Consider the following 14035-nt stretch of genomic DNA (forward strand, 5'->3'; position numbering starts at 1 on the left):
GCGTGGCCCTGGAACTAGAAGGAGTGGCGTCACGGAGGCCGCTCTCTCCGCCCGGCTGGGGCCCACACGGGCCCTCTGCCCTCTTCTCTCTCATTGGACCGAACCCCAGCAGCCCATCCCACAGCCGCAGCGGCACACGGGCACGCACACCCAGGCTGGCACGCACGTGCCCGCAGGGTCAACGGCCGAGGTGGGGCAGGCTGGGGGCCTGACGTGGGGGCCGACATGTCGGAACGCCTGTGGAGACCCCATCTCCACTGCACAGCACACGGGCCGCGTGCAGTCAGAGGCCCCATGGGGTGCCCTGGAGCCAGAAGCCTGGGCTGCAGTCGAGCCGCGAATGAGGAGGGGCTGCTGGGACCAGGGCCCGGACACCCACATGGCCCAGAGCGGTGCTGGCACAGGAAAACGCCAGGACCCACGGAGCCCAGAGAGAGGCGGCTGCACAGTCACACGGCACCTGGACGCAGCGCCTCCAGGAGGGAAGTGGCCAGGGCACGACCTAAAGGGGCCTCTGCTGCCGTCCACCGGGGGCCTGGAAGGTGAGACCAGTCCCCCAAACGCCACAGGGTGACACGAGGAGGGTACACCCAGCTCTGAATTAAGGTCAGAAACTGAACGGTGCCCCCACCACAGAAACGAGTCGAACGCCACTAAACAAAGCCAAGGACAGACGACTGCAACCTAATCCCTAAGGCGTAGTTCCAAACCCAGAGGGAGCACGGCTGGAAGCCCCGAGAAACACAGGCGCCGCAGACTCTCTCCAACGCGAGAGAGATGCAGACAGACGTCAAGCAGAGCAGCGCTCAGCCATGCTCGGGGCCTGAAAAAGCAGCTCAGAACTACCCGAGACGCTCCCCACCGCCAGAGGGCGAGACCCCGAGGGTCGGACGTCACACTCCGCTGGCAGGTGCGGGCCCGGGAACCCTCTGCAGATGGGGTGGCTTCTGAACCACCGGGGCAGAGCGGGTCTGTGCTCTGGCAGAGCACGTGCTTTCCTCCCTGGCTTCTCAGAAGGCTCCCTTCTCCTAGGGCTCCCTTTGCAGCCATGTGACCATTTTAAAAAAGTACAAGACAACTTTCTTCTCAAGAACAATCTGAAAAACTCAGGAGCCGAGAGAAACGAATAAGCTTGAGGCAACACAGACCCGGCAGCTTGTCGACTCAGAAACGACTTCGCAAGGCGAAGCCACGGCAGCCTGCGCGTCCTCCAACGGCAGGAGGAGCGGGAAAGAAAACTAATCGCCACGCACTGCGAGTGTGGTCGGCGGTGACCCTGGTGCCGTGTCACGAGGCTATCGCAGGCTGTGGGGTACCCTGTGACCCAGTGCGCTGATGTCACCAGCTTCTCCTAGGCAAGAAGCTGTAGCGTGGGAGTAAAAGCCTGAACTGGAACGGTCAAGTGGGAGCCCGCAGAGCTGGGGCTCCTGCCGCCTACCCTCGAACCTGCAGAAGTGGGGGGCAGGCGACCTATGCCCTTGAACCTAAAGAACAGTCCAGTCTGGGTCTCACTGCGCACGCTCTACCTCTGCCCAGGCTTGACTGTTCCCATCACCAAAAGCTGAATAAAAAAGTGACCCATAGGTGGCCTCCAACACTCTCCCCGCCGTGACACCCCCACGTGACCCCACACTCAACCCTCTGTAACCTGAACCCCCCCATTGACCCCCACGTGACCCGACACTCGCCTCACGTGACATCCCACGTGACCCCCGCCCCCACCCGCCTGCGACCCCGCACAGGCCGTTGCTCCTCCCCTGGGCCTCGAGTCATAGCCGACCATGTGCGCACAGGCCCCGCATGCCAAGGCTGCCGCCCGGCCCGGCAGGACTCAGAGGCACCAGGACACAACTCACGTCCTCGCGGGGGATCCTGCTGCCGCAGTCGTCACACGTCACGGGGAACCTGGGGCAGACTTCGTGGTGCGCCTTAAAGAGAAGCGGTCAGGAGCGTCGTGTGCGGCACTGGGGTGTGCCAGGCCCATGGACTGGGCCTGGCGTCACTGTCCCCGGCATCCTGGGGCCCGTGGTTCCCCCAGACCTCCACCCCAGAAAGGTGGGGAACACTGGCACCCCACAAACACCCAGGGGACTCTCATTGATCTCAGCATCTCATCTGGGGGCCTCCAGGGCAGGAGGAGGGCACCCCTGCTGGAGGCCCTGAGACGGGCCGGAGAGATGGAAGATGCCGCTCTGACCCAGGCACGAGGCTGGCGTGACTCTGTGCCTGGCCTGTGAGCAGCTGGAACATCTCTGAGACCCTGATGAGACGCCACAGGGCCCCACTGTAGTCTGGCCCCAAACAGCCCTCTAAACCTAACAGTCTACAGGAAGAGGGGACAGAGGAACACGTTAAAGACACCCTGGGGATGCGATCGGCCAAGGCGGAATGGCCAGCCTCTTCGATGAATGGCCAAGAAAAAGAAACACCCACAGAGAACCGTTTAATCGACGAACGCTTGCAGGTGCATCAGTGAAATGCAGGCAGGACCATCTGGGTCCTGCTGCCAATAAACTAATGTGACGGATGCTTCAGACACAGAGGGCACGAGTGCCCGTGAACACGTCACTGTCCAGACACGGCAGGAACAGACAGCTCTGTGCAAACAGAGGCGCCCGCCCCGCCCTTCAGAAACGCATTTGGAAGAATTTTTGAGATTTGTTTAGAAACAGTCCGGGGAAGCCGGAAGCAGCCTGGCCTGCGGTGACACTGACACAATCGAGTGAGAGTGATGTGACCTCAGTAGCCCTTCCCTGTGTGTGAACTTTTCTCAAATAAAACAGCTTCTCGAAATGACTTGGGCTTTCACTTCACACCTAGTTCGCACCGAGAACCTCCCACCACGGGGCTGCACAAGAAGGGCCGAGGCACTGGGGACAGGCGGCAGGACACCACGCTCAGCTGCCACGGTGACGGCCACCGCCATGCTGGCACCGACGCGCCCGCAGCCGCCTCACCTCCACGCTGGCCCGGCAGCAGGGCGCCCCGCAGTGCTGGCAGCTGAGGCTCCTCTCCGGGCACTCGCGCTCCGCGTGGCGGTCCCTCTCGCTGAGGCGGACCAGGCCTTTACACGCCGGACACTCGGTCAGCATGAACGGGCAGTGTCCTTCATGGTAGCTCTGGCAGCAGAGAGAACAGTGTCAACAGAGCACATGGCAGGACACTGTGGGCGGCCACACTGTGCCATCTTTGCAGATGGCCACGTGGCTGAGGCTCTGGTGTTGGTGCTGGACCACTGGGACCCCATGTCAACCCTACAGTGCCGGCAAGGGTCAGAGATCAGGACCAACTTCAGCTGGCGGTAGCCTACTCACACCCCCAAGACGTCCCTCCCTGCACCTGACCCACGGGGACACTGAGAGGATTGCTCCAAATGACGTTCGGGGACCACAGGCACCCTGGCCAGTGATAGGGGCTGCGGAGAGTGGGACAAGGGACAGGGTGCAGAAAAGCAGGAGCAAAGGGAGAGCACCCAGAGAGGGAGCAACGGAGCCGGCTGGGTGCCAGTCAGGACAGGCAGAGGAATGACAGCAGATACGCTATGAGAACAGGCCACAGGGGCCAGAGAGGCAGAGAAGACACTGACAGAGCCCAGCCACTCACGCCCACACCCTCGCTGAGAGCCGGCGAGCTCCACCCTCCCAGAGCTGATGGCTAGTGCCAGAAATGTGGCCGGGAGGCCCCGAGGTGCAGCCTAAGGAGGCGGGGTCCCAGCCTAGGGCCCTCAGGGTGACAGTGTCCCGGAATAGGCCAGCAAGGCCAGGCCTGGGAGGATCCCAGGAAAAGCCAAGGCGCTGCCTGGAAGGAGGCAGTGGGAGGACAGGCTCAGGTCCAGGGTTCAAGAGTCCGGCCTGGATCCAGCCCAGCCTCAGGCTGCCGCTTTGCCATGAGCGAGCCGAGGCAGAGACATCCACGGCTCTGAGCAGCGGGGCACTGGGACGGGACCTGGGACCGCGGGCCTCAAGGAGGGCTCAGAGGAGAGGCGGGGAGGTGAGAAAGGGTGGGGCCTGGCCTGTGCCCGAAGCCAAGTGGATCTGCCCCAGAACCAGACTCCTGCGAGGCCAGGTCAGCCCCAGTCCCCGCCCAGCCCTGCAGAGCTCTGGCTTAGCGGCCGCAGGCTGGACAGAAACCGTAGGCAACTCTAGTTTGCTGTGAGGGGAACAGAGAAGGGTGTGGGAGGCAGAGAACCAGGAGCTGCAAATATGCTTCTTTCTTTTTAATTATGGTAAAATACACATGAAATGGACCATCCCCACCGGGGTGAGCGCAGAGCTCGGTGGCATCCGGCACAGTCACACTGTGTGTGGCCACCACCACCATCACCTCCAGGACTTCCTCATCTTCCCAAATGGGAACTCTGTCCCCATTAAACTCTCACAACCAGACCCTCCCCTGGCCCTGGCCCCACCGCCTACTTCCTGTCTCTGTGGATCTGTCTCCCTTGGGGACCACCGTGAGTGGGGTCCCACGGGATTTGTCCTTCTGTGACTGGCTTCTTTCACTGAGCACGATGTTACGTTCCACACTGAACACACCGGGGCTGGTCTCACGTGCTGATTGGGATGATGCGGAGGAAGGGAGCCTGCCAGGGGAGGCCAGCTCTGCTGTGGGGACTGGGGCAGCTCAGGGCCTGCCTGGAGAGCAGGGTCGTGAGAGGTCAGGCAGGAGGAGACCCCAGACGAACTGGTCCGTGGCCCCACAGCGTCACAGGTGCGTCCCCACACACGGGCCGCGTCTCCATCCCTGGCGACTGCGTGCCTGCTTGGGCCGAAGCTCGCCATTCGGGAGTGAGCAAAAGCAACAGGTGACCTCCACAGACGCAACACGAGTGGCACCCACTGGCAGCCGTGGTGTAGGGACTTCAGATGGAGTGACTGGCGGCACCCACGTCTCTCACAGGACCCCACGGCACATGCCTCCCAGGGCAGGCACCCCTGTCCCCGGGCCTCCCGCCTGAACACCCGCAGATCACACACTGAACTCGCAGCAAACCTCCCTGGCGACCCCGACGCTGCAGCAGCGCAGACTGGGATCTGGCTCCCCAGGGAGCAGCCTCGCACGGCCCACCTTCCCCAAGGTCACTGGCAGACCTGGGCCTGGATCACACTGAGCAGGAACTACCAATCCTCCCAGGCCAAAGGGCCCTCAGCAAAGATCTGGCACGTGGCACAGAAGCTGCCGCCCACGTTTCAGGGCCACTGTGGAGTGTGCTCTCAGCCAGGGGAAGTCCCCAGGCGATGTGGGCCTGCGCCAGCCCCACATGCCACCTTCACGAGCCACAACAGGCTCCATCGGGTGCCAACTGCTGGGAGACCTTCAGAGAGACATGCCCGCTTCAGAGAAATTGGTGTCCACTCAGCCAGGGCTGCAACTGAATGTTGTGGGGGAGGGGGGCTCCCACCGCCTGGCTGGGCCTCCCAGCTGTCTCCCCTCCAGCTGGTATCCTCTCGAGGCCCCGCCCCGGAGGTCCGACTGTCCCCCACACTCCCGGAGCAGCCGCAGGGTGGGGGTGTGCAGCTCAGCGCTCCATGGTGAGCACTCGGCAGGCGCTCCACAAACACCTCTGAACACAACTGGAGTTTTAAATCACAGTTCTCAGGAAATAACGTAATGGCAGAGGTAAAACGTGTCCAAAGGCCAAACGGGACTCCCCACCTTCCCACACTTTCAACAAATGGCCACGTCAGCGTCTCACGAGCCAGCCGGACTCTGAGCTGCCCCAGGGCGAAGGGGGAGCAGAGCCCCCTCGGGCAGAGGTGGCGGCACCTGTGTGCCCAGCTAGTGGTGCTCCCCACCAGCCACGGCCAGCGAGTGTCCCAGAGCAGCACCGCCCTCCCACATGACCAAGCCCAGCTCTCGGGGACTTTCCAGAGTTTGGGGCAGCCAGGGACTTTCCAGCTTGTATGCCTGCCGGCCAAGGTGAAGACCCAGGGCTGGCTGCAGTCCCTGCCCTTGGCTAGAGGCCCTCAAAACCGCCTCCTGCACCCCAGGCCTGGGGACAGCAGACACCTCAGAGGAAACAGAAGCGGGGGCTGGTCCACCTGTCCCCGGGGTTCTCAGTCCCCTCAAGAGGCAGTCCCCACATGGCCTGCCCTCCCCGGAGAGACCCTGACCTGAGGCTCGCTCTCTGGACAGCCAGGCCGCATGGCTGCGGGTCCAGCACAGCATCGCTGCCTGCGCAGGGGCAGTGTGCCGGCCTCCAGGGGGACAGGGCCCGGCCCATGGAAGGACATGGGGCACTCAGAGCGGCGGCACCTGCAGGCCCCTCAAGTGCAGTCATCTGCCGCAGACACAGCCAAGCTGCCCACGGGCAGGACACGGCAGAGCCCCAAGTCGTCAAGTCAGTTCTGCGTGCAGGTGGCGGCACGCTGGCCAGGGCCCTCCCCTTGCCCCTGCCACTGAAGCGCGGCACTAGCCTGGGCAGCGCTGGGCGCGAGCGCGCCAGGGCGCCACACGCAGCCCCCGCCCCACCGGCTGAGGCTGCACTGGGCGGCACCATGGCCTCTCCTCGCTGAGCCCGACCTGTCGCTCTGCGCCACTGACCACAACCCCCTCCCCAGCCCCTGACCGCCACCACCCCACTTCCTGTCTGAGTCTGCCTCCTCTGGGCCCTCATAGGATGGGGTCCTATAAGCCCTGTCTTGCTGCGGCCGAGCACACTCCCCCAGATCCGTCCTTGCTGCTGCCTGTCAGGACTGCCTTCCCACTTAAAGGCTCAATGACGTCCCATGCTGGATACGACACGTCTCACCTGTCCCTTCGTGTGCTGGTGGACTTGGCCACTGTCAACCTCCATGGCCAATAACCGTCTGCGACATCAGTTTCTAGAAGGCATCTGTTAAGGCCAGGTGATGACCAGACCACTGGACGAGCGCTGGCAGCCAGGTGCCCACCACACGGACCCCACTGTGCCAAGGCACGGACACGAGCCAGCCTTGCCTGGCAGAGACAGGCCGCGGAGGAGACACACACACCCGCCACTGACGCTGCCCCTGGCCAGGTGCCTCTGTGGGACCACAGGACACGTGTGCACATGCCTTCTGCAACCTCTAACGTCCACACAATTCAAAATAAGAAAGTGCTTTCTCTGAAGACACGATAGAAAGACCCCACCAAGAAAGCGAGCTGGTGTCCTGTGTGTTTGGGGACGTGCTGCAGTGGCACTCTTGGGCTGGCGCACACTGCTGCCACGCCGTGGCCCCATCCGACAGACTGGGAAGCCGGAGCACTGAGAGGCAGCGCCCCTGCGGCCGCCTCCATGGCACGGCCCGACAGTGTAGCCCGAGAGTGTAGGTGGACGTGCAGTAAGCAGCGGCCGCACCCCCTCGCGCAGACAGGCGGGGCTGCGCCCTGGTGAGGCCGTGCCCTCGCGAGGAGGCCCTACCTCGTACTCTTTGAGGGTCCCCTTCCAGGTGCAGCCGTGGTTGGGGCAGACGGCCGGCAGGCTCTCCACCTCCCTGCGGGCAGCATTGTCTGGGAAAGCCTGGGGAGAGAGCACCCGCGGTGAGCCTGCGCCCCGCGGGTAAGCCTGCGCCCCACCGCCCCTGCACGCCCGACTCCAGACAGTGGCTCTCAGGGCCTCTGGACCAGTCCAAACTCCAGACGTCGCCGCAGCGGCCAGGCTTTCTAGCTGCTAAAGTGGCGGTCCCCAACCTTTGTGGCACCAGGGACCGATGCTCCCGTGAGAATCCAGTGCCCAGTGATCTGAGGTGGCGCTGGGGAGCGGCTGCAGATACAAAGTTTCGCTCGCTCACCCACTGCTCACCTCCTGCTGTGTGGTCCGGTTCCTAATAGGCCACGACCGGCACCCATCAAGGCCCGGGGGACTGGGGAACCCCCAACCTGCCATCGGTGTTATCAGAGGAAACGCAGAAACATTTTCTGTTTGACGTTTTTAGTGACAAGGCTCCCAACTCACCGAGCTGCTCTCTAAAATAGAAACGCCGTCCTCGTATATGCCCTCGTGCACGCAGGCAGCGCAGTTCTGGGGCCCGGAGCTGGCGGGGAGAGGGGAGGCCTGCGTGAACCCGGTGCCAAGCACACGCGACGCGCCTGCTCGACCCTTGCCACCCGTCCCCAAGTCAGCGACAAGTGCACGTCAACGACGTGACAGTCAGAGCATGTACAACGGGCAAAACGATCTGCTCCCGCGACCACGATCACCCCCACTGTGAACAAGGCGCTGGACCCTGGGACCCGGAACGTGGTGCTGGCTCGTCCCACCTCCCGCCGGCCCGCTCAGCACGGGTATGTCCTGGAGCAGCGCGCCCAGCGGTGTGCATGGCCCCGTCCAGTGTGCATGCGGACACAAACCACCTTGGACGGTGAATACTCCACTGCACCCCGCACCCCCAGAACGGCATGCCACGTTTCAGGTTACTGACTTCATGCTCTCCTCTGCCAGGGTTTCGGAGCCCATCGCCCGTGGATGCGCGCCTGCCCGGAGTCACCTCCCTGGCCAGCATGGCCCAAAAGCCAAGCCTGCCCGCCCGCCCGCCGTACCTCAGGATGCTGCTCAGACAGAAGGAGCAGTAGCGGTGGCCACACTGCGCCTGGAAGGGCCTGCGCAAGACGTTCTTACAGGCCGAGCACAGGTACTTGTCCTCCAGCTTGGTGCCCAGGACGGTCTTCGAGAAGCCGGGCTGCAGCACATCTAGGGAGCTGGGAGGGGTCACACTGGCCGCAGCCATGAGAGCCGCGCCCCCCGCGCACCACCAAGCCCTAAGGAAGAACACAGGGCGTCACGGCAGGTCCCGCGAGGCGCCCCGACTCCAGAGTGGTCCTCCGGGGACAGCGGCCCCTGCCTAGCCACGGGGGAGGGGTCTGGGCCGTCAGGCTGATCGTAGTCAAGAACCTGAGCAGCAGGGTTTGGGCGCTCTGGGGAGCCCTGGAGATGATCCTCGTCCAACTTCCTGTCACAAACATGGAAACCAAGGCTCGGCAGAGTGGTGACCTGCCCACCCACACGCCTGGCACCCGCACATCCACCCCACAGGCCCCGGACCAGCCGGCTGTCCTCAAGATCATCAGTCCAGGCTTCCACCCTCAGCCCACTTGCTGTGACCCATGGACGGAGTGTGTGCCTGCGTCTTAGCACAGAGGATGCGACCTTATTGCCAACACTAGTGACCAGCTGTCCTCAGTCGTCCTTGAGGGTCCTACAATGGTGATGGCTTTTACAGTAGGTCTTACAAATCAGCCTGCAGGGCCCAGGAGGTGGCCACACCATCCAGCAGTGTCTCCCACGCCGGCCTGGTGCCACCACTCTGCTCCCCATCCACCATCCCGTGTCCTCCCTTTAGAGCCACTCTGTGCCGTCCACTAGGCTTTGGCAAGGCTGCTGAGGCGAGGCCATCAGGGCCGGCGACTGGGGGGGGTTCCCACAGCACTCAGAGACCTTGCGTGGGGCTCGCTATTCAACATCCACACTCTCAGAAAGCCACAGGAAGTGGCTTTCTGGCCCCTGAAGAAGTGCCCAAGAGCCCCTGCCCCGCCGCCCACACGCCTGGACAAGGGGCCTGCAAGAGCACGCCGGTCCGGGGCAGGACTCTGCGCTTTCCGTTCTGACTTCTGTCTGGCCTTGCTACCAAACTGAGTCCACGAACTATTCGTGGTTTAAAATTACCATCCTAAACTACGTCAGAGAAATTTTTAAATGTCACTAAAAAAATAAAATAAAATAAAACGTTTTTTAGGAAAAAACTTTCCTCTATACTTCTCACGTTAAATAACAGAGCGTGGGGCGTCCAGGGCTCTGAGGGCGGGCAGTGAAGGACAGAGGCCACTGCGCCGCGCACGTCTGGCTGAGTAGCTCCCTGCAGCGCCCAGCCAGCGTGCCACCCCCACGGCCGGCCCGGGTCATGGCCATCTAACCACCGTCTGTGGCAGAACGAGCCCACGCTATGAATCCGGTGACATCTACTCCTGTTAGACACAAAAACAACGTCCTTTCTGACTGATGCAAAGGAAAAGGCCCGACATTCGGCCGGGCGTCTGCCTCTGTCCGTCTGCTCCCGGCGACCTCGCAGTCACGCAGGAAAGCGGGAGTCCGCGCTCACCCAGCAGCAGGGCACCGGCCACGGGGCGGGATGGTGAGGCCCGCCGGTGGCCACGCCGCACGCTGGGGTTGCCCGCGCCCCGGTCCACCAACGCTTCACTCCAATCTCACGCACACGCACTTTCCCTGCAAGGACTGAAACGGACAGCAGCGCAAACGCCCAAACGCGCTGCGCCTCGCAGAAGCCGCCAGTCTGAAAGCCATCGCGCGGCAGGTCTGCGGCCCCACTGTGCTTGTCCACCCCTGGGAGGAAAACCCCGTCTGAACCTTCCGGCGTCCGAAGTCACACGGGGCTTGGGGCTCCCCGCCCACCCTCTGCGGTCAGCTGCACAGACACGGCCGAGGACGGCTTCCGTCCTCAGGGGAGTAGCTGAGAGGGGTCAGGTGCCAGAGCACTGCAACCCAAAACCACCATGTCCGACTGGTCCTTCCAAGCTTCCGATTTAGGCCCCAAACCCTGACTCTCTCAGGTAAGCTGGTGAAAAACAAACCACAAACTATCTCTCTGCACTGACTCCTGCGGGCGTGCGGACGAGCCACCCGACCCACTGGCTTCATCCCCCGAACGCCTCCACACGTGCGTGCACGAACTTCCAGCGGCAGACTGGCGCCTTGTCAGAGGGCACTTCTGCCAGCAGACAGGAGTGTCTCTGGAATAATTCCAGTTCTGTGGCACCAAAGACAGGGAACACTATGCTGTGGTGACAGAAACTGGGACAGTAGCTACTTTGGGGGTGTGATATTGTGATTAAATACTTGGTCTTTTTTCTCAGTTCCTGGCACAGAGCTCCCAAAACCCCTGGGATTTCCTGAGTGACGGGGACAGGAGTGTCTCTTGTCATTCATAAGCTCTTTCGCCACCACCCTCACCCCTCTGCAGGCTGCGGTGCCTTAATCACCAGTAGTCAATGACGTGATCAATCAACCTTCACAATGGAACTCCCGTGAAGAGGATGGGGTTCAGCGAGCTTCTGGGTTGGTGAGCACGCCATGGTGCAGGGAGGGTGGAAGCTGGAGAGGGGAGGGCACCCGCGCCCCCTCCCCGCCCCTTGCCTTGTGCATCTCTTCCACGCGCTGTCACTCGGGCGTATGTCCGAGTTCGGGAGCCGGTGTGCGACCTGCTACGTGAGCGTGGGTTAGTGGTGTCAGTAAATAATTCTCAGAAGTGTGTGCTGTATTGTTACGACCACCCAGTGCTGCCCAAAGTGACATCAAATCAGACGTCGGAGCACCAGCTGCCGGCAGGGACACCATGCCACCATTCAACAGGGAGCCCCACCCTATCACGTCCCCAAATGCCAGGGGCTGAATTTTGCAAATTCACAGCCCCACTAACAGGTACCCCTGTTTTGTACACTGCTAGGGTTCCATGACGCGTTTCACACGTGCCGCGTGACGAGCCCATTAGACATTCAAGAACTTCACCCACGAGTATGAGGTTCCCAGGGAAATACACGCTCAAAGTATAACTTTACACTTCTCACCTTCCCTCCAGCTCAGCGTGACGCCAAATAGTAGCCTGGTGCCCCCAGAACACTCGCCCACTGCTCACACCGAGCGTCACCAGCGCGCGTGGTCAGGGAGGGCCCTTCCAACCCACACTGTGAGCCTGTGGTCACCCAAGCAATCGACCCATGCATCCAGCTTCTCATTAACAACTGGCGTCATCAACAGGAACAGGTTCATTAATTATGATGCAGCAATTCTGTCCCTTTAAGGCAGCGGTCTCTGACCTGTGTGGCACCAGGGACCAGTGTTCCTGTGAGAATCTAACACCTGACGATGAGGTGGAGCTGAGGCGGTGATGCTGGCGCTAGGGAGGTACAGATGAAACGTCCCTCACTCACCCACCGCTCCCCTCCTGCTGTGCAACCCGGCTCCTAACAGGCCACCTACCAGTACCAGTCCATGGCCTGGGGGCTGGGGAGCCCTGCTTTAAGGTCTCAGCCTCATCTCACGTGACTCAGAAGACCACTCTGCTCCCCTCTGCCATGTCCCTGGCCTCTGAGTGCAGGTGTCCGGGGCCGGACGCACGCCCCCTGCAGGTGTTCCAGCCAAATTCTCAGACTCTGCTCTCCCAACCCTTCACCCCCAGCACCTGAGTAAACCCGCGGCCCCACCTTCCACAAACATCCAGAACCTGGCCACCATCTCGCTGTCCCAGCCTCTGCAGGCCCTTCTGGCAGCCGGAGGGGCCCTTAACAGGCACCTGGGACTCAGCTGCCTCCCTAAGACTCCCAAGGCTTCCCCAGCTCAACCTGCGGGTGCCCACCCCACCAGCCCAACGTCCTCTGCTGGTCAGCGAGGCCTTCCCCGACAGCCGCACTGAAACCGCACCGCACCAGGGAGGCCTCCCTCCCATGACGGCACAGCTCACGACCTCACCTGCTCTCTGCTCCTTGGGACCGTGGGCCTGTTCCCTCTACAATATAAGTGCCAGGAGGCAGGGACGGGGGTGTTCAGGCCTACGCAGAGGATGCACGGGCACATTCCCTGCTCCCCAGGCTCCCAGACCTGGCAACTGACTCCGACACCCATGGATCCAGCCCTTCCCCACCGTGCCCCACCCTCTCCACAGCGGGGCACCTCACTCCTGGAACCCACGCCAGCCATTCCTTTCACCTGAGTCAGCCCGCTACTCCGCGCTCTCCTCCACCCCTGCTATGCACTCTCTTCCCTAAATCACAGGCAGCCCACGAGACCCTCTGCCCCAAATCCATCTCCGCCCCATCGGGCCCCACAGGGAACATGGTCTGGGCCCTGCTCCTGCTCACAGCTGGGCACACCTCAGCTCAGACTCTGGGACAGCTTCTGCTGAGCCTGCGTCTGCCCCACCCAGGCTCTGCCCCTCTGGGGAGGGTGGGCCACCAAGTGTCCACTGGGAGGGCTCAGCACAGGGCGGACAGGGGCCTTGAGCACAGGCCCAGACTCGACGACAGGCAAAAAGTGCGCCCTATTTTTGGCATAACTTGTGGGACCTGTGGGTAACCTTTTCTAATTTTCCTCCCTGCCTGTCCCTGTACACGATCGCGATGTCCCGTGTGGAAGCCGACCTGCCAGGCCACCCTCGGCCAGCACACCGACTGCTGGGGGCGGCTTGGCAGGCTGGCGTCTTGCACTGCCAGAGAGGGGGCCCAAACCCAACTCTCAAAACGCAAGGCGAAAAGGCCTTGTTCTTCCTGGAGAAAATGCTTCCTCCGGCAACCAGCGGTCACTGTACACCCTGGGCTCTCACCCCAAATGACAGCCATCGTGGAAACGATGTGCTCCATCAGGTCCCCAGAGGTGTGACATTCGGGCTCATTTCATCGGTAAGCCGAGAAACTCTAAGGCGGGGGATCCCAGCTGAAAGCCCCCGCTTCCCGCATCCCTGCGGCAGGCAGAAGGCATGCACGTGGCCGCCACTCTAGTCACTGTCACCCGAACGAAGGCTTCCAGGCTCCCGCCATGGACCACGCGTGGTGCTGAGGAGACAGGCGTTACCACTGATGCAGGCCACAGGCTAAGGCAACACAGCCTTGGGTGACACGGGTCTGGGACGCAGGAGGACACAGGAAGGACACGTGGGGGGCACAGCCTTGCGTGTCAGGAGGTGCCTGCAGGGTTGTCCCAGGCAAAGGGACCAGCGGGCCAGAGTCCCAGGTCAGAGAGCGTGCCTTTGGGAGCCTGAGAGCCAGCGAAGGGACCAAGGGGGGAGAGGGCGGGCCAGGGGCTGGAGGCAGCTGCTCCAGGATGCAGACGCCTCCGCTGACATGACGGCCTCTGCGGCCAGCAAAAGGCTTCACAAAGGACTCTGAGGCTTTTTGCTCGTTTAAAGTTCAACTGCCAGTAAATTCTGCGGTGTGTCACTCATGCTGCAATAAAGCTGTTTAAAACAAACTTGAGCACTGACTTCGAGCTGGCTGGGACCTCCACTTAAGACTGAATCACTATACCCCACAGTCCTCGCAGGTGACAGTGGCCGCTGCGCGCTGTGCC

General features: G+C 62.2%; 1 protein-coding gene across 1 annotated transcript in view; it reads right to left on the reverse strand.

Moving 5' to 3' along the window:
* TRAF2 (TNF receptor associated factor 2) overlaps window positions 1–8721 on the reverse strand; it is a 14230-nt gene extending 5509 nt beyond the window's left edge. Inside the window, exons 1-6 of the mRNA XM_011369967.2 lie at window positions 8503–8721; window positions 7919–7997; window positions 7385–7483; window positions 2958–3119; window positions 1857–1928; window positions 3–14 (exon numbers count right to left, since the gene is read on the reverse strand). Of these exons, the coding sequence (XP_011368269.1) occupies window positions 3–14; window positions 1857–1928; window positions 2958–3119; window positions 7385–7483; window positions 7919–7997; window positions 8503–8690 (612 nt within the window). The 5' untranslated portion in view covers window positions 8691–8721. The remainder of the gene's footprint in view (window positions 1–2; window positions 15–1856; window positions 1929–2957; window positions 3120–7384; window positions 7484–7918; window positions 7998–8502) is intronic.
* Window positions 8722–14035: the final 5314 nt, after the last annotated feature.

The sequence above is a fragment of the Pteropus vampyrus genome, unplaced genomic scaffold, assembly GCF_000151845.1.
Source record: "Pteropus vampyrus isolate Shadow unplaced genomic scaffold, Pvam_2.0 Scaffold157, whole genome shotgun sequence".
Taxonomy (NCBI): domain Eukaryota; kingdom Metazoa; phylum Chordata; class Mammalia; order Chiroptera; family Pteropodidae; genus Pteropus; species Pteropus vampyrus.